The sequence below is a fragment of the Lepisma saccharinum genome, chromosome 21 (assembly GCF_977018435.1).
Source record: "Lepisma saccharinum chromosome 21, izLepSacc3.1, whole genome shotgun sequence".
NCBI lineage: Eukaryota > Metazoa > Arthropoda > Insecta > Zygentoma > Lepismatidae > Lepisma > Lepisma saccharinum.
The window spans coordinates 33300690-33327934 of NC_139249.1; the positions used below are offsets into that span (position 1 = coordinate 33300690).

Genomic DNA, 27245 nt, shown 5'->3' on the forward strand with positions numbered 1-27245 from the left:
GGCGGAAAAACGGCTGTTACTGAATTGCAACGTGTCTCAGAAAGTTCGCGAGTATTGAGGCAACAGCAAAGATGAGAACGAGTTAGAAAGTGTATATGATTCCCATAATGACCCGGAATATGTACCACTGATTAAGAATGAGGAGAATGAAGAAGTTGCCAATCAAAAATGGGACTAAAACTGTGCATGACCACATGCATTCTATTTCATGTAAAACGTGGTATCTACTGTAGATACCATTGTTTACATGCAGCAGTGCTCATAATGGCAGTTTCGAATTAAATTTTACTCTTGTACCTGGATGTGAACTGCGATCTAGCACATACTTTTCTTCTACTAGATATAAATAACTGTAGTCACATAGAAATTTGTTTGATTTTTGATTGGGTATGCGCATTTAAGGCTGCTATAAGATATCATGCCTTACAAGCAACGTCAAAAATGTATTACACTTAAGGAATATGTAATTTGATCTGAATATCAATTATTTAGAACAGTTTACTCTTTAATAAAATATTTCTTACATAAATCTGTAATGCACATTTTAAAAGTTATAATATTTTAATGGTGGACCTAATAAAGTATTTTTTAATTTCATTAACTTTCGTATTTATGATATTAGTGAAAACTATTAAAAACTTAAGCCCTGTGTACATTTGAAATCATTCTTTACAAACATGTCAAGTTAGAGAAAATACAACAGGAAGTTAGAATGTCAATTGTCTCTTTATTGATTTGCTTTATTTTACTTCGCGTCTTGTGTCACTTTTGGCTTATTTGCGAAGATGGAGATGAGTGATGATATGATGAAATTTATGAATAAGCACTCAAAAATATACATGCCCAGGCCGGGATTCGAACCTGGGAACCCTGGCATCGTAGCACGATTTCCTAACCACTCCTCCATGGGGGCCGGTAATTGTTATCTTGAAGCTAGAGATTTAAACTAGGGATGGCCTTTTCAAAAAAATTGTTTTTTGATCTCCAGAAAAGAAATTTATAGATTTTTCGTTTTTCGGTGTTTCGAAAAGAAAAAAATAATCATTTTTCGTTATTCGAAAAAATTTAGTTTTTGGAAAAAATATGTTTTTCAAAAAAAAATAGTTTTTCGTTTTTCGAAGGAAAAAATATCCCTTTTCGAAGAATAATTCATTTTTCAAAAAAAAAGTTTTTCGTTTTTCGAAAAATAGGTTTTTTAAAAAAAATCGTTTTTCGAAAGAAAAAAATAGCTTCGTTTTTCGCTTCTTTTTTTAAAAAAAAAATTTCGTACTTCCACTTTTCATTTCCGAAAAAAATATTTTTAGATTTTCAATTTTTCCAAAAAAAGAGGCCATCCCTATTTTATGTATAAATTGCTTATTGAATCACAAAAATCTAATAATACCATTGTACGCAATTTGGATAGTCTACGTAACACATCTTTGTATCCAGAGAGGCTTGTGAATCTCATTCTGCTTGGCATGCTGAGGCATGAGCGTCCGGAAGGGGGGGGCATAGCCCCCACCCCCTTGAAAATGAAAGTCAACCAAAAATTATGTATTTCACACATATAATTTCATTTTAGCCACAGTAATGTGTGTTAATTATTGCATGAACACCATAAATTCAAATTTAAGCAATGTTTTTTTAGGGAACAACGCTATTTTGGGGGGAAATGTGCCTCATATGCCCCCCCTGGAAAAAATACCTTCCTTGCTCCTCCCTGGAAAAAATCCTGCGGACGTCCATGTGCTGAGGTAATAAATAGAGCCTCTGTGTGTGTGAAGTAGATATGTGAAGCTGAAAAACCGCTCATATATAAACATCTTTTTACGAATATTGATCTCCATATAGATATAAGGAAGTTATTTTTAATCAGAAGCATTCAGAACTAATTTTTATAAATACTAACGTAATAAAACAATGAAATCTACTTTTCTAATGGTGTTCATTTCAGTCATAGACATAGGAAAGCAAAAACTTGTTACAAGTAGCTCAGGTTATTTATTGTTTATTGAATAAAGTTATTATTATTAAAGGCATTCATTTTTGTGTTACAAATTATTATGGTTGCTGTAAAAAGTCTAATGTCAAAATATTATAATTGAACTGACATCACAAGTTAGCTTGAATAAAGCGGTCACTCATTTCGATACTATCGTTGCATGTAAAGCATGGTAACTACAACAATTCCTTGAACAACCCTCAAACAAATCGGATGTAGTAACACCGAAAATAATAATTTGATGAACTATCATGTTTGTATGATAGTAAACATACAAGTGAATCTTTTTTGCTGTAAATAATTTAGAAATTTATTTTACTTAGTAAATCAGATTTTTTTTTAAACACCAACTTTCAATATCTCAAAACCTGCATTTTGTCACTTACCATGTTTTACACCAGAGCCCTTCAAATGTGTAAATGAAAGGAACAGTGCTGAAAATAAATTACAAAAATAAAATAACATTCTCTACAAAATATTTTCCCATAAGAAAAAAGAAGGTGGAGGAATGAGTTGGGAGGGAAAAAGTGAAATTTAGTTTCAGTTTCCACTTATAGCAAACAAAAAAAAATAACTCTGCCTTTATTTTGGATTGGTTTTACAAACGTTCACCCCCCCCCCCCCCCCCAACAATGTAGGCCTTCACATTTTTCACAGTCCAAGGTCTACTGGAACTGTGTTATAATCAACAATTTGCCATAACAATAGGCATCTGCATGGGGGCAATTGTCCCCCTAATCATGGACATCTGCAAATATTTCCACAGAGTGACAAGTAAGGTATATTACCCTGATAATAGTGTTGCCTCCTCAAAAAAAACCACCACTTGAATTTGAAATTATCGCATTAATTTAAATTACTATGACTGAAATCAAATTATACGTGAAATATATACTTTTAGGTTGAAATTGAATTCCTAAGGGAGAGGTATGGCCATCCTTGACCCCTTCCAGAGGTCCATCCATGTCCCTACATTATTATACTTTCACCTAGAAATTTAGTGTAGAGGAATCTTATCGCTGTTATTAAAATATATTATACTCTTAAAGAAAATAGAGTACTTTCAAGCTGATTAAAGTTTAAAACAACTAAGGGGGGCAATGGGCATTGTTCCTCCCAAACCTTGGACGGAAATCAAATCTAGGGTGGCAAGGAATGCAAACATTGAGGTAAAAGAAAGCAAAACTTGTAGAATCTAAGAGTAGCAGGACAAAAGGATACTCAAGATGGAATTAGTTTTCACGTCTATCTTGCATCATTTCTTCCAGATGGCCAAGAGCACCTGCAGGGTGCACAAAGGGGCAATTGCCACCCTCGATATCAAATTTTATAGAAATAAAAATTAGGGCTCAGCCGCTACCCGTGGTCAAAGCTATGTGGAAATAAAAGAAACCATTCATTGCCAATTCTTGCTCGCAAACTCGTGAAGTAAGAATGGGGATGTTTTTAAAATCAGCATTATCATCATGTTAGGCTCATTCCAGAGTTCTTGACAAAGGGATGAATATCGCTGTGGGAGGGAGGGCTGTGTTCTTCTTGTGCTCTACCCTTGTGTGTGAACTGCTAGTTGATACCGACACTACAGTGACTTGCTTTATTGCAAATGACAGAGAATAATGGACAGCAGAGCATATACAGAGCCGGGCCAAATGAGCATTAATAAACATGTTTGCATTTGTTTATACAGGGTGGCTCAATAAGTCACTTAACACCCTCAGTACAAGGCCACTGCGGCATGGAATGTGAAAATGGCGATGACCAATCATTGCCTGGCCAAGGGGGAACCACATGGTCGGCGGCCATCTTGATGTCCGCCATCTTGAATTCAACTTCAGAATTTTAAATGGGAAGGGGGTCGTGCGACATATCAAAATGGGCTAGAATTTCACGAGAAATGCAATGGTGAAGGTTTTTTCGACGTATCTTTAACCAGTAAAAAGTTATGACTGAATTCTTGTACCAATTTGCTCCTTTTCGAGGTGTTAGAAAAATGCCTTAAAATTTGTTTAGCACATCGGTAATGCATCGAGATCAAAGTGACGTCTAGGGAGAGACGTTCGCATGCCATTGCACACGATTTTAATCGGATACATCCATGAAGAGCTGCACATTATAAATGGTTGTCGCGAACAATTTACAGTGTGACGCTTCCATTGAATTAATAGTCCTTCACAGTGACAAGGCTAATGTTTATGTTCATAGGGAAGTTCATAAACAGAATATTCGATGCTTTTTATCTGATAACCCATTTTCGACAGATCAAAGCTGAATGGTTAGTGTTGGTAAGTTAATGGTGTGGCGTGCTGTGTGGAACACGATTGGTTAGTCAATTTTCCATCAACAGAACCTTAAATGCTTAGGGCTACTTGGATTTGTTAAATAAACAGGTTTTTTCATCCTTGCTTGTGGAAGAAGGTAGTTTTTACAGAGTTTTTTCAATAGGGAAGAACACCAGAACACTTATGGGAACGTTATGAAGCAGTTTCTGTCCAAAGTTAGTTATCAGATGACAAGGGTCGCATATTCTGTTTATGAACTTCCTTATGAACATAAACATTAGCCTTGTCACTGTGAAGGACTTTTAATTCAATGGAAGCGTCACTCTGTAAATTGTTCGCGACAACCATTTATAATGCGCATCTCTTCGTGCATGTATCCGATTAAAATCATGTGCAATGGCATGCGAACTTCTCTCCCTAGACGTCACTTTGATCTCGATGCATTACCGATGCGCTAAACAAATTTTAAGGCATTTTTCTAACACCTCGAAAAGGAGCAAATTGGTACAAGAATTCAGCCATAACTTTTTACTGGTTAAAGATACGTCAAAAAAACCTTCACCATTGCATTTCTCGTGAAATTCTAGCCCATTTTGATATGTCGCACGACCCCCTTCCCATTTAAAATTCTGAAGTTGAATTCAAGATGGCGGACATCAAGATGGCCGCCGACCATGTGGTTCCCCCTTGGCCAGGCAATGATTGGTCATCGCCATTTTCACATTCCATGCCGCAGTGGCCTTGTACTGAGGGTGTTAAGTGACTTATTGAGCCACCCTGTAGTTTTACGTCGTTTTCCTCCCTCTCCAGGTTAATCCAAACGACAAGAAGGTTGTTTACATGAAATTGGAGGTCATGAAATGAAGCAGGGACACTTATATAATCCACACATTTTTTTGTGTAACTGCAACACTTTAAAGATGCTTGCAACATTTCAGAAACTACTTCTTCTATTTGCATCCTGTGGAGGTAGAAAGAAGTTCACATAAAATGTCAAGATATTTTAAAGTGCTATAATGCAACATGAGAATAATTTGGGAGTTTTTAAATGTCATTGATAGAATGTGATCTGATCAGCTTTAAGACTCAGTAACTAGCCTTTGTTATTTTAAACTGGAATTATTGAAGTATCGGTATCGACTGGAATCAGTCAGGGTATCGGTATCAGCAAATTGTGGTATCGGCTCAGCCCTAATAAAAATACATTTTGTAATTTTTTTTTGCTCACTTTGCTTGCAATGTCTGCTTTCCTTACAGTCTTGTCAAGTTCAGAGCTGTAGCTATGGGGCAGCACGAGTTGGCCCTGGGCACCAAACGATCTAAATTAAAGAAAATTGTAAAAGAGAATGCCATGGCACCCCATGAAATTTTTTTGTGTCACATTAAATCAATATTATTTTCAGTTTGCAAAAATTTGGATCTAAACATTTTCTTGCTCGCTTCACTCACAGTCTTATTTTTTTCTATAATGCATTGTAAATTACCAGAGGATAGAAGTTATAAATACTTCAGACTCATGCAGCTAACCAGTTTTGTCTTATGCACAAACACAATTGTTTGAAGGAAAAGGAGTGTGGCACATTTCAGAGACAATTTACATATTTAAGGTGCCACTATGTTGCTGCATTATATATGTATACAGGGTGGCCACAAAGTGGGCATACCTCTGGGTTTTCGTCGGAAAGTATGTTTAATTGTTGTCGATTTGCAATCGTACGACCATGATGAAACTTGATTTTAAGTGCAAGTCGTACCTGTGCTACGATCATGATGGTCTCCATACCGATGTCCTGGACAAGTGAACTATCAGGTACGTGATCACATTTCTATAACAACAACCACCACCGTAGTATCGGAAACAAGGGGGGGGTACGCCCACTTTGTGACCTCAAACTTTCATCAAGGCTTCTAACCCCCCTGATCAGAGGGTCTGTGCATGCCTATGGCCATAACTGCATTGTCAGCTATACTAATAATAACACTGTGAAACTGTATCACTTTTAAAAATTTTACATTGAACAGTTGTTACAGTTGAAGGAGAAAATAAAGTTTTTTACTGTTAAGCAATCAGAACCCTCACTTACGTTGGACTGCTTCGTTTATCTGGTTGTTTTGTGTTTTCGCTGCAGCTTCTGACTCCTTTACATTATCACTACTGCTAGACGTTGATGGTACTTCACCTGTATCAACTTCCCCAATGCTGCGTGCTGACTTACTGCTATCTACCTTTGGTGAATTTACTTCAGTCTCACTTTTGACATCATTTTGTGATGCTGGCACCTGTGGAAGAACATCAAAACAAATGTCAACTTCGCAGTACGTTGATAAATAAAAAGGGGTCATGTAGCATATTCTGTTTTGTGGGCTGTTAAGGCCAAGAGGATAAATAAATTGGAATTTGCAACCTTATATACACAGTACTTATTGCCCAACCCAGAGGTGCCAACTTCACATAAATATTGGGGGCAGGATTGATAATATTCTTTTATGCATATACTTCTCCATAAATTGAGGGGTGTGGTGGCAGAAAGTGCCTTGTTCCCCTGGGCTCTATCCTCAAGTATGTATGTCCGTGTGTATAAATGGTATGAACAGTAAACAATTACCACACAAAATGGAAGTGTCTTTGGAGGTCATTCAATATATGGCCAGCATAATACTATTTTGTCATACGTCCATCTGCACTAACTCTTCAGGAGAGTTGAGTGAAGTTGGTTTTACATGGATTTTGAATACACTACATGATTTGCGCAAATATTTTATTGCAAACATATTAATGTACAGCATGTACACCATGTGACACTTTAACATGTACAGAACATGATAACGTCATCAACTCACTTCCAACGAAAGGTGGATACGACAAAACAGTATTCAGCCAGAGATATGTTTTCCTAAAATTTGTTACAAAAATATTGGTATTAGTAGTATTTACATGGTTATTTAGCTCAATCTTTCCCCTACAAGTAACAATCCTCATTTTGTCCTATAGAAATTAACACGCAAACACAGTGACATGTGCTACAAAGGTATGGTCAGAAAAACTGGGTTCGCACCACTAGAAGTATTGAATCATGGCAGGTACAGTGTGCTGAAGATGTGGTGCACAGAAGTGTATGCTGTGATCCAGTACTGGTGGACATATGGCTATACATCCTGTGACATGTACAGGGAATTTGTTCCGTGCAAAGTTTGTGCACGTTGAGTTCCTTGGCAACTCTCTCCTAAACAAAGTCCGATGCAAAATGGGTTGCAGCCTTTATGGACTAATGCGATACCACCTTGATCATTAGCATAGTGCAAGTAGGTGAGAGCATCATTTATCTCTTTGCTCTCGAACTCAAGAGGACATGGATGGAAAAGAAACATCAGTCATCAGCCAATAAGGTACTGTGCCTGGATGCCAAGGGTATTCTGCTCGTTGACTTTCTTGAACAAGGGAACACAATCAATCCCGTTGATATTCTCAAACCTCAAGAGAAAATGAATTTGCCAATTGCGTATTCTCAGTTGGTGTCATCCTACTCGAAAACAATGCCAGACCACACCAGCTGTACACAGGCTGTTGGAATGGCTGTCACATCAACCCTACATCCCTGATTTGGCATCAAGTGACGTTCATGTTTCCAACAAAGAGAAAGTTGCAAGCTTGGCATATTCAAACTGATGCTGAGACCCAGGCTACTGTGAGGACTGCATTAAAAGGCCTGAGCCTGAAATTTTTAGAGTAGTTCACTAAATCAGTGCAACGTTGGGAAAAATGTTTCAATGTTAGTAGATATTATGTGGAAAAGTAGTTAAGAATGAACCTATTCAGATAAATATAGTATTCATGCATGTATTACAAAATGAAAGTGTTACATCATTAGGGAGACTTATGTAATGAATGACCCTCGTATATTCAAATGCAGTCTTGCACTTCAGATGACACCAGAAATGTGGCCAGTCGGTTGTATCACAGTTCTTATTTTCATTTTTCTTTCTGATGTGGGGACGTTTGACATCCATAAAATAATAATAGAAATTGTGGGTAGACATGAAACAAGGGCCGTGGAGAATAGATAATGACTTTTCTTGTTTTTTATGCATGATCTTGTATAATGCATGAACCCAATATTTTGATAATGTTCACCTATGACAATGGATTGTTAAAATTTGCATAAAAATGTGGCAGTCATATGACCCGTGTGTATTAAGTAACATTGAACGTTTGGTAGCTGCTAGTAAACTGAGATATGTGAGTGAGTGTGGTAGTGACCAATAGGGGGAGTAAAGTGGGACCAGTGTGCCCACAACCCCTCGCCAGTTTTCAAAGAACTATTTTGACTATAAATATATTTGGTACCATCAATAAATAACTGGATTAATGCCGTGAAAAAGTGAAATAAAGTGACAAAGCGATGAAACTTACGGGATATGTAGGCCAGGCTGAGATACGCCACATGTCTGTGAGACGAGTTCCAGACCGTGTTGCTGGGTGGCAGGGAAGGGACGTTGTGTATGTGTAATTTGCCTCCAAGGTGCCAGTGTCAGGTGCCACAAAGGAGGCTCAGCGATCCATGATACAGTTTTTGATGGTTTCCTGGAGTGTATTCTGGAAATGGGCGAGATCTTGCTCAGCCGGTAAACGCCAAAGAGTAAACGCGACAGCAAGGAGTGAGCAAGATCTTGTCCATTGCCACAATGCGCTCCAGGAAACCATCAAAAACTGTATCACAGATCGCTGAGCCTCCTTTGTGGCCCCTGACACTGACGCCATGACTCACCTCACTGAATGACTGACTGGCACCTTGGAGGCAAATTACACATACACAACCTCCCTTCCCTGCCAGAGCTGCCACCTAGCAACATGGTCTGGAACTCGTCTCGCAGACATGTGGCGTACCCCAGTCTGGCCTACATATGCCGTAAGTTTCATCACTCTGTCACTTCATTTCACTTTTTCATGGCATTAATCCGGTTATTTATTGACCGTACCAAATATAATGGTGCCGTTATTTGCCCAGCTCTAAATATTCTGTATTAAAAATTGAACTTTTGAGAATTTCCGCATCCCCCTTTAAATTGTTTCTACCATCACTGCTGTGTTTATATTGCAGTGGGAATTGTCTTGAAGATTAAAAGCACTTATACTACGACGACACTATTAACCAGCCCCATTCACAGAGCAAAAGTTTGACTGCAGGTTTCTTTGTAGGTAAATATGGCATTAGTAGGTGACTGCCATAAAGTCATTCTCCGCACCAGCAGTTATCGTAGTGGTACCATAGATGTGTTTACTAAAGTGGGCAATGTTCGTGGATAAAAATGTAAGTGATGATTAGATTAATTTGTTATAAGGACACTCACAAAGAACATCCACCCCCCCCCCCCCACCAAACTGATCTTTTGATAAGGTCAAAAGTCGACCACTTAAAATGCTTAGCCACCAAGCTGACAAGACACACAATATACTAGGTTATCCTTCACAACAATGCAAAATGTTACAAAGCTGCCTCCATCAAGAATCCAGTTTGCCGCCAGAAGTGATTTCTGGTATAAGACCATACACACTTACTCAAAATAGAAGAACAATTTGAGGGGTTAACACCAGTAGATATGAGGTTATCCATGCTGTAGGATTGCTACCATAGGACATTAATGGAGGCAGCCATGCTAACCATGGTGTATGATTTTTTTTCACAACTGTGGTGGTTGGAAGACATGTTGAATGAATACATTAAAGGAATGCAAATGTTTACGGTATTGGAAATGAAGTCACTTTGAAAACTGTAGGCATGTTGCCATTATTTTTAATCCAACAATCTTTTTATTGCAGAGTTCTTTGGTGGAATGGGAATAATCATGAAAAATGAAGCTTTGATATGATACAAATGGAGAAAAAACATAACTGACTTCTGATATGAACACTTTCTATCACTTTCAAGCGTTCATTTCTTTTTGACTTTTGCATATACGAGGTGTGGCTAGAAAAAAAAACGGATTGATATTGCTGTCGACAAACGGCAAGCGCATCAAGCTCAAGCGCTGCACGAGTGTATAACGAGACATCCTGCCTATCGACTGTGTGATTGCCCAGTGTGTGTGGCAGTCAGTTCCGCTGTAGCTTGTGGATGAAGTGAACCATACATCTGGGCTCCGTCCAAAAAATGTTAAGTGTGAAAGTGGAACAGTGTATCAATGTGAAGTTTCTTACGAAACTCACAAAATCCACCACAGAAACTTATGGTTTGTTGAAGGAAGTGTACGGAGATGAGTGTTAATCATGCACGCAAGTGTTGGTAGGGGTTTCAAAGGTTTAAAGAGGGACGAGAAGTGACCATGGATGACTTGCGTCCTGGATAGCCTTGCACGTCAAAAACGGAATCAAACATTGGAAATGTCGGTGAATTGATTCAAATTGGGTACCCGAAGGTCAAACTGTCAACCAACATTATTTCATTACTGAGCTGACAACCCTTTGTGAGCTGGTAAGAAGAAGACGATCTGATTTGTGGAAAAGCAAGTCATGGATTCCTCATCAGGAAAATGCTCATGCGCACACGGCATTGTCAGTCAAGGCTTTTTTGGCCAATCATGGGATCCCAGTGTTAGAACATCAACCCTATTCGCCGGATCTTGCTCCGTGCTCCTTTTTTTATTCCCGAAGATCAAATTAGCACTGAAAGGAACCAGATTTACGACCGTAGGATCTGTGAAAAGAAAAGCAATGTAGGTCATGAACACGGTTTCAGAAAATGATTTCCAGCACTGCTTCCAGCAATGGAAGATTCGTATGGAGCGGTGTATCGATAGTACAGGGGAGTACTTTGAAGGGGATAATGTTCGTATTGTACAAAATAACCAATAAAATATTTTGTAGCAACAGTCAGGTTTCCTTCTAGCCACACCTCGTATGATGAAGTTAAGATTAGTGGTTTTTTTTTCCACTTTACCATCTACGGTGAAATCCCAATTTTATATTCTCCCACATTATACATATAATCTTAATGGTCCTAATTTAGCAATATGGTTTAGAATTTTCTTTGCTTTCATGTTTTTTCAGCTAGGTCAACTGAAAAACATAAAATCGAGGTTCCGCTGAATTAAGCTTTGCTTGGAGAAAAACAAACAATACAGAATATATATATATATATATATATATATATATATATATATATATATATTCGTGTGCTCACTCTTACTTAAACACACATGCGCAAAGAAAATGCATAAAACATTTATACTCTCAAACATAGCCCACACAACATACATTAAAAATATTAATAATTTTTGTAATTGTCACTTGTGTGTTACACGCTATTCAATCTGGTTAGTAATTGAAAATATATTTTCCCTCTAGAATTTTGTACAGCAGAGCTAGTTTGTGGAAATTATGTTTATCGCTTAATTAATTATTCCACAACCGAAAATGCTGCATCACCTAATGCAAAATGTGTGGTTTTAAGTATTCCCTCGGTTATATTTGTTGTTTTGTTCTTTAGCTTTGCTTTACTGCAATTTTTGGTTAATTACAATGAAAGTGATCAAGAGACACATGTAAAGAAACACCCATGGCTAGGCTGTGATTCGAACCTGGAACCTTCAGTGTTAAATCTCAGTTTTAAATACAGTTAGAGTGTATACCTCACAAAGAACCAAAATGTATAAACATATAATCATTGATGGCATATGATACTTTATTACACAATTTTTTCATTGTTTTTTACATGCACTAATTATAGCTAAATATTTCAAGAATTATTTAGGAGTGTTCAATTTTCTTGGACAAATAAACAGCACATTTCAGTCGCAATCACATAACAATTTTCAAACAAGACACACAGCACACTGTCCAAGAAATCATAAGATCACATGAAGATCATTGCAAAAGATCAACCTGCAAAGAAAGGACATGTTACAAGAAAGCATGGTTGAAAATTGTTAACATGTGAAAGCAACGGGAAAAAAATCCCAACTTGAACCCCATAATTTACTGTTTATTTTTCAAATTTTAATACATTAAAACAACAAATATAGTCATTACTGTCAAAAAGTACAGGTACATACTGTAATGCTTTCAGGACTGAATATCTCATTAATATTTACTGATTAAAAATTCATTGACTATTATTATTTTTTTAATACATATATTCTGCTGTAATCCACATGCATTCCCCTCTTTATTCAGCTTTGTGATCTTTTCATATTTATATTTATGTTGTTTTAATGCCAATTCTTAGCTAATTCCTATAAGGATAAATGACAATTTCAATAAAAATAATAATGAGATTCTCACAAAGAAACATCTGTTTCCAGGTCAAGACTTGGAACCAAACACATTCACTTGTAAGAAGTGCTGGATCTACAAGACGCAAAACCCCGCAGTGTGACGGCCCAGAGACATGTAAGCTTTTAGGGGGCCCTCAGCCATTGACATAGTAGAGGGTTCGTAAAAGCGTATGTAAGAAACAAACTTAGTTACTCAGGGGTACAGGAACGAATACAATATATGCAGGTAAAAGAAAAGTTAAATTCCATGTGCCATGATGGCACATTTAGGGAATGTGGGGGTAGGGTCCCACATATTTTCGATGTTGGAAGTGATGTGATCAGCACCACGCTGCGGCTGCCTTAAATCTCCCACCAAATACCTTTTGATTTGAGGCAGGGTGGGCCCTAGAGCCGCTTCATAGGGGGAACAAAGCTGAAGCTTAAAGTGGATTATTAAGCTAGATACCATGTTTGAAAAATGTGATGAATACGTACTTACAGAATCCCATGTATTCCTTATGGAGAGACAACTTCAAATTGAAGTTACGGCTAACAAAACAAATGAGAGTTTCGACTATTTCTAGCGCAAATATCATCTTTAATGGATCCTTTACCCGATCATATATTTTTTTTGCACCATCGAAAGTTTGATATCTCCAAGAAAACAAGTAAAATAATTCTCCTATAAGCGTAATGTATTTCTCCTTGCCTCCTACAGCCATCCTGGCAGTGTTGCCAAACCTGATGTGCATAAAAGAGCTACATTTCACCAAGAGCTAAAGATGACTTTCAAGGATCTAGATTAACGAAGGCTGCATAAAGTGTATCCTAGGGTAATTTACGTGTCAGAGGGATGGGGGTGCTGCTATTACCGTTATCTTTAAAGTGATGGAAATGTATTCTTAGTTTTCACTGCCTAGATTTGGCAGCATTACCCATCTCAATAATTTTATGATGTTCATATGAAATCGAAAATAAAGGATTCCCAGATGATAATATTGACATCTTCACCTTAAGCCACAGCTCTATATATAAAAATACCTCGGGAGGAAAGAGGGGTGTGGGTGACGCAGCCTATATATGAATATCACGTCATGTGCAAAATGTACACTCATGGCAAAGGTTGGTCCTTATGGGCCGGAGCCAGTGGTGGCATCATGGTGGGGTAGAGGGTGGGTGCCACAGTTCACAGTAACGAGTGCACGAAAGAGACAGATCTGGCTCCAAAAGAGCAAAGTTGGCAACAGTGATCGACAGCTGTCCCAGCAAGAAAGACCTAGGGGAAATTGTCCCTCCTCGCCTTAAAGAAGTTGGGATTTTGAAAAGATTGCAAGCACAGTATGGTGAAAAAATTATGTCACCAACAAGAATGTACAAATGATGTCAGCAGTTTGGCAAAGATTGATAATTGGCAAAAAAAAAAACTGTTCTTGTGAGTGCAAGGTGTTATTCACGGAGAAAGGGGTCAGAATTAATGGCCAGTATTTCTGCACATTGATGAAGGGTGCTGTACGAAATGGTATAGGTTATGTTAATGGAAATGTTAATCCTCACCATAACAATGCTCGGCTGTTTCGACAGCAACAAGTCTTCCCTAAATGCACTGGAGGTTATTCCCCATGCCATTACAGTCCAGACTTAAACTCCAGTGATTATAATTTGTTTGGGCCTCCTGAAGAGCCTCTGAGAGAGAAGAAATTGAAGACGGATGAAATATGAAGAATGATGTCCTTGAGCGGCTACGGCCAGCTCTTAAATGAATCAAGAAACTTCCACAAGGATGGCAGCAGCAATGGATGCACATGGGCAATACTTGGTGCTGGTCAGACGTTTCATTCCATTCAGTTTCCTCCGTAGAAATAGAAAGCCCTTTCATTTACCAACTATTATCAGACTGCCCAAATACTTCGGTTTTTAAGTTAAGGGGTTGAAGAACTTATTTTCTGAATGTGAACATTCTACATGAACAAATGATAAAAACATCACTCTTACCTTTTTAGCTTTGGCCAAAGCACCATCTATTCGACTTGAAAGCTCAGGAGCGCCAACCTCTCCTGCAACTATCTCCAGCGGTGCCCCATCGCTACCAATCAAGAAGAGTGACGGCACTGGTACTAACTGATCTGTTGCTATAGTTAAGGAAGAAATCCGATTTATATAAAGAAAATATTAACAACATTGTTATTTAAGTTGAATCCAAATATATGTACGAAATTATAGCATAGTCCATTGTTTCATATTATGGATATTGAATACTTAGGTTTTCCAAGGCACATTACATTCTATGTTACCACAACACACATATACAGAGTTCGGAAAGTTACTCAATTGCAGGGGTTATCAAGAATTTTCCACATGGGATATAGGTCATTTTTATGGTGGTATACAGATAAATTTAGGGCCAAAATGACCATACATTGGTAAAAAAGGTAAAAAAAAAGGTAAAGTGCTCCCCTGTGCCTAGCACCACAGCATGAAGGCATACAGGGGGTGTGGGGGTAACGCCCCACACTTTCTTGATCCGGTTGTGAGTGGGGGTGATGTGATCAGCATCATGCCCCTGACCACCTTTACCCCCAGGGTTTCCCCCAGGTACACATGTTATTCGACGCTGGGTGAGCGCCGGGGCCGCTTCCAACATTAGAAAAGTTCCCGGATTTGAACCAGCCAGGGACCTTTAGCATGGTAATCAGACGCGTTACCGACTGAGCCACCACGGCCGTCGTACATTGGGGCGTAAATGTATGATATTGCAATATTATGTAGAATATAATGTAGTAATTTTATTGTGTGTTTTAAAAACTCAATAGTTAAGACAACTGTGCATCCAAACACAATGTGCTTTCTACAAGCTTAGGACAAAATTTGGGTAAGATTTTACAATACTGGTTAATTCTCCAATTTCGTTCATATTTCACATACTCAACAATTTAGGGCTCCCACAGATTCATAATCATCCATTATATTATCTCCACAACCATTTCATTTCACATTTCATTAGTGAGAAAACTGACATAAAGGATACAAATTTGGGCAAACTGCCTGTATGTTTCTGAACCACTCTCCAATCGAATAGCCACAAAATCATCGCTTTCGAGCTTTGAAGAAACTTCAACACTGTCTATAGCCTCTGCAGTATTATTGGATGCATTGTCCGTGCCTGAAAATAGATTTTTACGCAATATTATACATAACTGTACAATATATTAACATCTCAAATATTACCATCTTCCATTTACACACACACACACATCAGTTTACAGTGAAAAAGGGGGGCAAGATGTGGCACAGCAGTTGACTGACAACTGTGACACGCACTGCAATTTGTGAGGAATGGGCCTGGGACTGTGGTTAAATAATTGTGGGACCAATCAGTGAAACAAATAGCATGTAACTGACGGTATAATGAGCAGTGATGCCTCCATAATTACTTTCAATATCTACACACATATACATACTTTTGATTTGCTTTATTTTACCATTTACCATTTTGTGCCACTTTTGGCTAATTTGCAAAGATGGAGATGAGTGATATGATGAATGGACACTCCTCGCAAAAGTTTGGAAAATTAATGTTTGGCAATAGGTGATAGGCACGGTGGCATATCTCGGTGAAAAGACGAGAACGTCCGCCAGACAGATACCATGTGTTGTTAAATTCCAAGGCCGTGTCTATCACCTATTGTCTAACATAACAATATTCCAAACTTTTTGTGAGGAGTGTATTTATACTTTCGCAGGCCATTGACCAGTGTGTGTAAAATCTTTCACAAATTGTACAGGAGTGTAACAAAGGCATTTAGAATAATGAAAATGCTTGTGGGAGGAAGTTTGAACTTCGAAGAAAATAATTTGGGCACTTTCAAGACACAAACAGTATTAATTTGTTAAAAATTACGTACTGAAAAGCAGATTCTGTAAGCAACCACACTCAAAAATTACTGCACCCTGAGGCATTGTTTCACATTGAGCACATATGCATGAAATGAATGAATGTGTAGATATGTTAAAATAATCAACCGTAACAATCATAACCTAAATAAATATATGTACAGTAAGACAAGAACCATGTAGGAGTTTATTATAATGATACAAACACTAAACGCAACTCTACACTTTCAATTCTATAGAAGAGGGATAGGGAAAAATTTTCTGCACACAAAACACATCAGAAAACTTTGGTCAGTAAATGCTATAGAATTGATATCATGTAGAAAATATGTGTATATCAAAATGTGTAAGTGGGTTAAATTGCGTCCCTAATAAACAAAATTGTCCACAGTCTTACTGAAATTTATAATTTTTCCACAACAAAACACATAGCATGCATGGGCCCTAGAACACAGCATGTACAATTGTTTTCAGCACATTATAGTTCACTTATTCTTAGTTTGTTTTTTGATCACCAGTTCCTGTAACTGGAATTTCGTCATGTTTTCATGAAACTGTGAGAAGAGGAAAATTACATCTTTAACTTACTGATCATAAAGTTTTGCATGCAATTGAATTTTAATAATTTTTTTAACTTCATAAGTAGCAATATTTTAATATCTTAGGTGTACTATTTACTTGCAGTCAATTGTTTTAAAGCTTTTCCTGCAATGCATAAAATTACACAACTAAACTTAAACGCAAAATAATATTTACATCATTTTGTGAGTACATTGATCACTATTAACTATTATTCGCATTTGGCGAGTCAAACAACTGCAAGATGTATCTGAAACACGTCACTACTAGTTTCCACCTTAAGATTGTCTTAGCTGAAACACCAAATGATAAAACAGCTACTATTCTCAAACAGATGATAAATATGGTTTACCTTCTTTGGCCCTACGTGGAATTGAATTTAAGTAATTAAAACCAATTTTGAGTTCATTTTCATATTTAGCCTCATAATATCCTGAGTCTAATCAAAATATTTATTGTGAATTTAGAAAAAAACGTTACGTCAGGTCTCATGATAAATATATACTTAGCATTCATTAATGCAGATTGTATTGTACAAATCATGCATCCTTCGTTGTTTGAAGCAGAAGAGACATTCAGTGCACATGGTCTTGATATAAAGCAATGAACTCATCTCTTCTTGCACTTCAAACCAACGTTTAAAGTAGGGCTGAGTCGATATCGATGCATCGGAAAGTATCAGTTGGAATTCTTCTACCAATACCAGCCGATACTTTTCCGGCATTTTAGTATTTCAATAGGTCCGCAAAAATGCCACGCGACACTTTTGCAGAGTCTAATTACTCTAGGAATTATGCAAAATTCAAACTCTTTTTTTGCACGGAAAACTATATTTTGTGATTACATAATATCTATTTTAAGATTCTGATGCAATTCTTGAATATTCTAAAGTAAATTTCTTTGTAAATCGATGCATATATTTGGAGAAGAAAATTTACACACCAATATTGATTAATATTTTGGACAAATTCTAATTCATTTTCAAGTATCGGTATCGGCTCAGCCTTAATTTAAACATTTTCAATGTATAATTTATTTATCTTAAATACAAACAATGTTATCAGCCTATGCCAAATATAACTGTAGTCATCCTCACAATAACTTTACCCCAAACCCGCATACATCTCCACGGATGCCGCCATCTAGAAAGATCGTGTGCAGATGCAATAAGAGAAGTTTTCCTTGACTTGCTCTGGCTGCAAGATGACTTTAAGCTGAATATTTTAATCCCATCTTATGTCTAGAACCTTAAATTTTGGGTTTGAAATGTCACACACATTACGCTAGAATGCCCCTATTACTCTTCACGATGTAACGTCAACTTCCGGATGCATTACCATTTTAATCTCCGGGAAACATCTCAAATTCGTTTATTTTCTTATTTTTCACATTGGTACTTACATATTCTGCATTGCTGAGGATTTGTGAAGGTGGGATTTGGCTTTTTTCACGCAAATAATCTCAATTTTCGACATATCAAGTAATTCTTGTTTGTTCGTTTTTCGCTTGCGTTGCACGCAATATGGCGGAGAAATCTTGACTAAAGGCCTGTTCAGCCCAGTTCAGTACATACCGGAAGCACTTCACATTGGTAACAGTTTCATACATTGGAGACACATTTCCTCATTTTTACATAAGAAACTACTTACGGAAATGAGTTTCTCTAAGGTTTCCAACGTTAGTCGAGGTATTTTCTTTCATCGTGGTATCTATTTGACCGGGAAATCATGTCAAGTGTTTCCAATACCTTCTTTTTAACTATGCTTGCCTAACCTACCCAAACCTAACCTAACCTTATCGGAAATGGTTCGTGGGGCTATTCGTCAGATACCCGTGCATAATGTACAATTTGCACATGTGACGAACACGATAGTAGGTATTTTTTGGTGAAGAAGGTTGGAAACAATGATATTCGAAAACAAAAGAAGCGATATCATTCGCAAAGTAAGCAATATCACACCGTTACGTGCGTTCGGTAGCACTTAGAAAAATGCTTTATTTTAGTAGAAAAAGTGTTTGTTTTCGTGTAAAAAGCATAATGGCACCTTGAACTATGTTCCGCAATACACAATTGGTTAGTACGAACCATGTGATACACAAAATATCTGATTTTAATGTGTCTCCGATCTATGAAACTGTTACCCTTCACATCAGTTCGTAGGCGAGCGTGGGGGTAGTGCAACCGAGGGTTGAGATGGGAGCAGAAGGCAACGATGTGAGACCTCTCAGATTTTCTCCCCGCCGGCCCTCTTATGCCCTTGGTGAGCGAGAGCTCTGATTCTCTTTCGTCTGCTGGATGGTAGAGGTCTCAATGCAGGGTGTGGCGTTGCCACCACTTGCAGTGTCTTTTCCGTTCTGTGCAGCATTGTTCCGCAGATGAAAAGCGTGCTCTCAAATTTATCGGCTTGTTTTTGTTATCGTGGTGTTCTTCTGTATTTCAGTTAGCTTCTTTATGTTTTCTTGTTGCATTGTTGTTTTTATTTTCGTTAATTATTATTTATTGTTGTGTGTGAGCGTGGAGTGCGTGAAGTGAGCAAGAGGAACAATGGCCTGTATTTCTCCGGAATGCTACAAGAAAAAGCATAAGAAAAGCAAATGTTTGTCCTCGACCGAACAGAGAATTGTGTTGAACTTGTATGCCTATTTCCGGGCAAAGGAATCAAAAGTCAGCATCGAAATAATGAGGACTGCCACTCGAATGACATCTGAAGCAACAGGGATAGCTATGTTGACTATTATAAAAATTAAGAAAGACTAACGTAAATGATGGGAAACTTTCTACCCCAAGGAAGAAGAATGATAAGGGGGCAATTCGACTTGAAAAATATGATAGTTTTACCAAGCCTGCTATTAGGAGGAAAGCTTTGTTGTTATTACGTTTTAAAAATAATAACTTTAAAGGTTCCTGTACAAATTTTTAAAATATGTAAAATTTTAATTGCTACTTTTCATTAATTAGTTGAAGGAACGTGCGAAGAAAAACCATTTGTTCCGTGTTCTCGATTTAATTGAACAAGTGTGTATAAAGTTCACTTGATTCTCAGATAAGCTAATCGAGACTAGACTAGAATGAAATCCGAACCACGGGGAATCAAACCCCCTACTCGATTACATGACGGCGTGTTTAATAACTACACTGTCCTTTCTTCTTAATTCATGTACAGAGTTTTTTCGAATAGCAGTTGTGATCCAAAAATGCCCTGATTATTTGGTTAACTCACATTAAGTCATGTTTTTCATTATACGTAAATAGCCTTTCTAATATTGATTGATTTCGTTTATTTTACTACACGTTTTGTGCCTCTTGCCTAATTTGCGAAGATGGGGATGAGTGATGAAATTGATGAATGGACATTCACAAACAACCAAGCCCGAGCAGGATTCGAACCCGGGACCCTTGGCGTTGCAGCGTGATGTGCTAGCCACTCGGCCACAGGGTCTGACTGCACTGCTAATATGTATCATATAATTAATCCATGAGAGTGTGCATTTACCAATAGCATATATTACTTTCTAAACCTAGAAATATGATGATTATTCAGTAGTACAGATGTGACGGAATCAAAGGTAAGCAAAAATATTGTTAATTTGCAGAATAGAGTATTCGAACACTCCTGTGAATTGAAAGTAAACAATAAGTGTGAAGCTGAAAGCCATGCGGCGGCTTTTGCCAGTAGCCGACGTTTTGTTTTTTTAAATTGTTGTAACATTCCGACCCGAAGCTCGATACGGGTCTGGTTCCAATGTCCATTGACGTTTGTTTAAATTGCCACCTCGATATTTAAGCTCATTAATGCATGAAATGAGATTATTTACATATTGAAATCCTAAAAAGTTGCATATGCTTTTACGTGCACCTCACATCCTTCATCACTGAAACAAAAAAGAAAAGAAAACAAAAATATCTCTTTGCGTCGACTGGAGCGACGGCAGAGAACGAAGTGTGTAGCGACTGTTTTTCATTTGTTACACTTTAAACGTGGCAACATCTTAGCGCCAAGAAGGAAGTAGGACTTATTTCCGGTATGTACCGAACTGGCATAAACAAGACTTTAGCGTTGTCTATGATTAGTGGTTATGCAGTGTTGCAACCTTCTTCATCGACAACTTTCGTGTTACTGATTTTGTATTTTTTATCCAGGTTCGAAAAGCTCACGAAACATGCACGTAGCCCGACACACCATTTACGGATAGCCCCACGAACCATGCACAGCAAGGTTAGGTTAGGCAAACAGTTAAAATTGTTATTCAACATCAGAAACATTCAAGATAATTCTGCAACGTTTACACAGTTACAAAACATTATGGTTAGAATCACTGTCCGGATGTAACGTCATCAAACGCACGCAAGATTTGGTTCACGTAGTAGAAGGGCATAGACACAACAGCTTTCGTGCATCGGAGAGACATTAATCTTGAAATATACATGATTTACTGGCCAAATAAATTAAACAATGGGGGAAAAACACTTCCACGACCTTTGAAAAGTCTACGGAAAGTAAGTTCGTTAAGTATTTTCTCCTGTATATTTGAAGAAATACTAACTTTGGCTAACATCAACCATCCACGGGTAGCCCCACAAACCATTGACGTTAGCCCCAAAAATTCACGATAGCCCCACGAACCATCACTGGAACGAGGTATACCTACGAGTTTAGGTTCCATTAGCACTCATTAATTACTCGATATCTCGAAAATGGAAATTATTTTTGTTAAAAAAGCTAAATCCCTTGTTAAACATTCTTTTGCAATGAGGTTAGGTTCCATTAGCACTCATTTTCACAGAAAAAAAACTACGGAAGGGAAAAACAAGGAAGATTAATTACTCAATATCTTGAAAATGGAAATTATTTTCGTTAAAAAAAGCTAAATCCCTTGTTAAACAATCTTTCGCAATGCAGAATAGGTAAGTACGAATGTCAACAATTACAAAATAAACGAGTTACAGACGTTTCCCAGATTTGAAAATTTGGTAAATATGTGATATCGCCCGAACGGATTTCTTCAATTTTACAGGAGAAACTACATACTGAAATCAGTTTCTGTAGCATTGTCGAAGTTCTTCGAGGTATTTTCTTTCGCGGAAACTGAAAACTTCACCATAGAATGCTGCAGAACAAGAAATAATCGCTTTTTATGTAAGGAACTTGCATTTTCTGTAAAGCGACAACATTATGCCATTGTTTCCATTATGTACTTGCAGATGGCGCAAGCGTCGAAAGTCACGTGTTCTCACCAGTGTTTCCAAACGTGCCTTTTTGTTACAAAATTATTTTTTTTAACTATGCTTACCTAAGCTAACCGTAGGGCTATCGTGAATGTTTTTTGGGGCTATCGTGAATGGTTTTTGGGGCTATCGTGAATGGTTTTTGGGGCTATCCATCAATGATTTTTGGGGCTATCCGTCAATGATTTTTGGGGCTATCCGTCAATGGTTTTTGGGGTTATCGTGAATGGTTTTTGGGGCTATCGTGAATGGTTTTTGAGGCTATCCGTCAATGGTTCGTGGGGCTATCCATCAATGGTTCGTGGGGCTATCGTGAATGGTTTTTGGGGCTATCCATCAATGGTTTGTGATGACATAATGAACACGAAAGTAGGTATTTTTCGGTTCAGAATGTTGAAACACTGCATACCCACTCCAAATCGACAAAACAAGCACGACGCGCGATGATCCATGATGAGTGGACGCCATATTGTATGTTACCCAAGAGGAACAAGGAAGACAAATAATGACTCGTAATATGAAAAGTTGACACTATTTTATGGGAAAAGGTATAACTTCACCTTAAAGAATCTTACGCAATGCAGAATAGGTAAGTATCAATGCTAAAATTAACGAAATAAACGAGTTAGAGGTGTTCGAGCGATATCGCATAATTACCGAAAATTTTACCGACATTGCTAACACAAGTACTGAAAAAATACAAAATTCCTTGTGTTACATTATTCTCAACTCTGTTAACTGCGTAAATACTCGTAAACAAATTCTAACAGGAACGTGATATTTTATTTTCATATTGAGAACATTTTCTGGTGGGAATAGTCACTGGGCTACGTGAACTGGTTGGTGAAACTAATTTAGTCATCACAAAAGACTGAACCAGAATATATCAACATGCATTACAGGCTATTAGAGTACTGTTAACTCCTGCTTTACTTCCCTTCATGTCTCAGTCCACTAATTTAGATATTACTTTTTTTATAACGGTGATAAAGATCAGGTGATATAGAAGTTTCTGGCCGAACTTAAAAATGAAATTTGTTCTCATACTCAATATACTAGGAATTCGTTTATAGTTTCTAATGCCTATATTTCTATATAATTAGTCTATTATGCAGGAAAGATTTGTCGCAACCATTACGACAGTTTTACTGTCACTTCCCCGTTACGTGTACAATGTTAGAAGGATATATTTACGACAGTCTTTGATACTGACCTGCTACAAATACGACGAAAAGGGCATTTTTTGCCTTTGCAGAAACTATTGCTTGTGGTATACCACCTTCGAACCACTTCATCACAAATTATGAGTAAGAGGTACTTTTAGAATTGTCACCGACGTACGTAAGCGGAAGATATTTGATGTTACTGACTACACAGCAGCCTTCATGAAATAATCTAAAAAACAAATATTTCACGAATTCAGAAATGCGCCGAAAAATATTTCAATCCATTGTGTTGCAACACATTAGAATAACACAACAATTTGATAATTTACAACTTTCGCTGGGTAGTGTGTATGTTGACGCAGCACTTTAAAACTATGATGACGCCACTGTCGCAAACAAGTGACAGGCTATGTTGCGAAACAATGCTGCAAAAGAATTGAATTACGACACGCGCATCAATTTCAATACTATGATTTTTTATTTTGAATAAACAGGCGAGTTTGAACTGCGTTGGTTCGTTGGATTAGGAAGTTTGCGTTCGTATTTTCGTGCTCTTTCCTTAGTGGTTTGAGCAAAAGTTATTATAAAGTGTCGTGTGTGATTTAGAATCTTCGAAAAGTGAACATAAGTAAAAGCATAGGTACTGGTATATAGTATGTTCATGAAAAAGTAGCATATCAGGAAATACAATTACCTAAACACCAAAACTATTTCGTATTTATAAAGTACAAGGTGGTTATAATTAAAGTGACGGTGTTCAGAGTGGTACAGCACGGGCTGTAATGAGAGTAGCAGTCTGAAACTTCGTAGATATGCTAATGAAGCAATGCGCTCGCGAATTATGCAAAAAAAAAAATAGTTCTAATTCTCGCCACCAGGGTAAAAAATGGCGCTGTAAGCAGTCAAAACGTGGAATTTTCCGTAACTCTGACGTCAAAGTCGTTGACATTGCCTAACCATTGTGTGAGCTCCCTGGTTGTTGTTGGTGACGCTTGTTGCTTTTTTTTTTCCTTTAGTGATGTGAATGTTCGCCGAACATTAAAAGTTTGATTTTTCCCGTGTAAAAAGCAATGGCTATTGCGAAGAAAGACCGTGCACTGCTAGTGAAGTTGTTTTACCAGAATGGGAGCAATAGTAACGCTGCATTGCGGAAATATCGCCAACAGAAAGGGCTGAGAAGAGGGTCCATGTCAATTAATGGGCTGAAGAAGATGATGAAGAAATTCGAGGAAACAGGTGAATTGGGTGTTGCACCAGGGAGAGGAAGGCGGCCCATCCCCGTGGAAGTTGTGGACGAAGTTGCTGTAGCTGTAGCTGACCGTGCAGCACATGCCTCAACTTCTGCAACCAGTGCTAGAGCTGTGGCACGTGAATTGTCACTCCCCTGGTCAACAGTTCGCAAGGTATTGCGGTGCATTTTACACTGGTATCCCTACAAGATTCAAATTGTGCACCAATTGAAACCCCAAGATATTCCACAACGCCGTGAGTTTGCCCATCGGTTTTTGGCACGCATGGAAGTGGATGACATGTGGCCGGGGAATATTCTGTGGACTGACGAGGCGCATTTTACTCTGGTCGGTACAGTGAATACTCAGAACTGTCGCATATGGGGTTCCACTCGTCCACATGTTGTGCAGGAACAACCATTGCACTCAGTTTACGTGACTGCTTGGTGTGGGTTCACTAGCTCCTTCATTCTTGGTCCGTTTTTCTTTGAGGAGATGACACCTCGAGGGCCTGTTAGGTGTACAGTGACATCTGCACGTTATAGGGACCTCCTTGCGCAACACGTGATTCCAGCTTTGCAAGAACGGAACTGTGAACACACCACCATTTTCATGCAAGATGCGGCAACACCACATGTCGCTCGCCACGTGAAAGATTTGCTGCGAGAAACCTTCACTAATGACCGCATCATCTCTAGGCAGTTTCCAGATGATTGGCCTTCCAGATCCCCCGACCTTAATCCATGTGACTTCTGGCTGTGGGGATATTTAAAAGATCGTGTCTATCAGGGACATGTCCGGTCTCTGCCTGATCTGAAAGCTAGCATACAACGACATGTCGCTCAGATTTCACCAGACATGCTGCGAGCAACTGTCGATCATGCCGTGTTACGAATGCAGCATGTTGCTGAATTGGGAGGCCATATTGAACAGTTCTTGTAACCATAGTTCCTAATAAACATGCCAGAATCATTGTTCTCGTGTGTTTGATCTTTCCTGCCTATTTCCTGTAACTATACCACGTTTTGACTGCTTACAGCGCCATTTTTTACCCTGGTGGCGAGAATTGGAACTTTTTTTTTTTTTTTGCATAATTCGCGAGCGCATTGCTTCATTAGCATATCTACGAAGTTTCAGACTGCTACTCTCATTACAGCCCGTGCTGTACCACTCTGAACACCGTCACTTTAATTATAACCACCTGGTAGAAGCAAGAGCAATTCAAATTTACATAGCAGGATATAAAATTACGATAATCAATGTATATATCCCTTCAAATTGCAATTCTAAAAACATAAAACAAACTGATTTACAAGCTTTAATGCTCAACATACCCAGTCCTTTTTTAATTGTCGGGGATTTTAATGGGCATCACGATGTTTGGGGTATGCATGCAACAGATAGACTTGGCAGTAGTATAGTGGATTGGATGGACGACAACATTTCATTGTCCTAAATGATGGATCACCAACACACCAGTGGCGATTTCTCTGGGTGTGTAAGTCGTGTGTCAACGGCCAAAGGAAAATGAAATAAAGAAGAAAGGATCTGTACTTCTATAAATTACGATTTTGAGCATTTTTCTTTAATTGTCAGTTTCGAGCGCCCGGTAGTTTACGAACGCGACGCAGCGCGCAGTTGTTGTAAGGCAGGCAGATCGGTCCCGCACTGCCAGGGCGTTGGAGACAGGGTTGGCATGTTTAAAACAAAAGTGTTTAAAACACTTTGTTTTAAACGTTTAAAACACATGGCTTTGTTTTTTTACAAATGTTTTAAACGTTTAAAACAATGTGTTTTAAACATATTTTTTTACAAGTGTTTAAAACACATTTTGGTGGTAGATATTTTATAGTCTGTGATAATTTTTTTTGTTTGGCAACCCTGTTTTTCATTGAATCTGTGTCAATTAATCAGTGCTTTACAGGTCTCACTTATCGCACAACACTTGAGCAACCTTATGTTCTGACGTCACGGGAGAAAGCTTTTTAATTTTAGGTCAAATGCCTATGTTGTTAGGTTAGACAGGCTAGCTATGTATGCACAAGATAGCAAAATTGTTGTGCGACAAGAAAGACCCGTGCTTTACTGTAGACATCGAAACCTCTCAGTTCCTTGTTTCGTATCGTCCTGTAAGTTTGAGACTGGTGGAAGCTTGAAATGGAAACTAATATCTAAATACACAATGCGTGCCCACCCAGCGTCGAATAACATGGGTACCTGGGGGAAACCCTGGGGGGTAAATGCGGTCAGGGGCGTGATGCTGATCACATCACCCCCACTCACGACCGGATCAAGAAAGTGTGGGGCGTTACCCCCACACCCCCTATACGCCTTCATGGCGTGGTGCTATGCACAGGGGAGCACATTACCTTTTTTTATATCTAAATACACAATGCGTGATTTTGATCATGGCGTGATTTTTTTTTTTTTTTTTTTTTTTTTTTTTTTTTTTTTTTTGCGATACGATTCATTGGTCTGTATAACTGAATGAAGCGCAGATGCTTACTTTTGGTAACATAATTTTGTACTTTGAAAAAATTCATCTGGAGAATCTATTATGACACTGCAGGTTGTTTTCTGCTATATAGACTGTTCAGGCAGCAGGAAATATTTCACCGTGATTTTTTTCAGGACAAG

The 27245-nt window shown here is 38.1% G+C and overlaps 1 protein-coding gene across 1 annotated transcript in view; it reads right to left on the bottom strand.

Moving 5' to 3' along the window:
* The window catches only part of LOC146004054 (UBX domain-containing protein 4), a 56614-nt gene extending 32849 nt beyond the window's left edge, over nt 1-23765 (bottom strand). Inside the window, exons 1-4 of the mRNA XM_083142665.1 lie at nt 23427-23765; nt 15542-15676; nt 14509-14639; nt 6348-6543 (exon numbers count right to left, since the gene is read on the bottom strand). Of these exons, the coding sequence (XP_082998791.1) occupies nt 6348-6543; nt 14509-14639; nt 15542-15676; nt 23427-23508 (544 nt within the window). The 5' untranslated portion in view covers nt 23509-23765. The remainder of the gene's footprint in view (nt 1-6347; nt 6544-14508; nt 14640-15541; nt 15677-23426) is intronic.
* Nucleotides 23766-27245: the final 3480 nt, after the last annotated feature.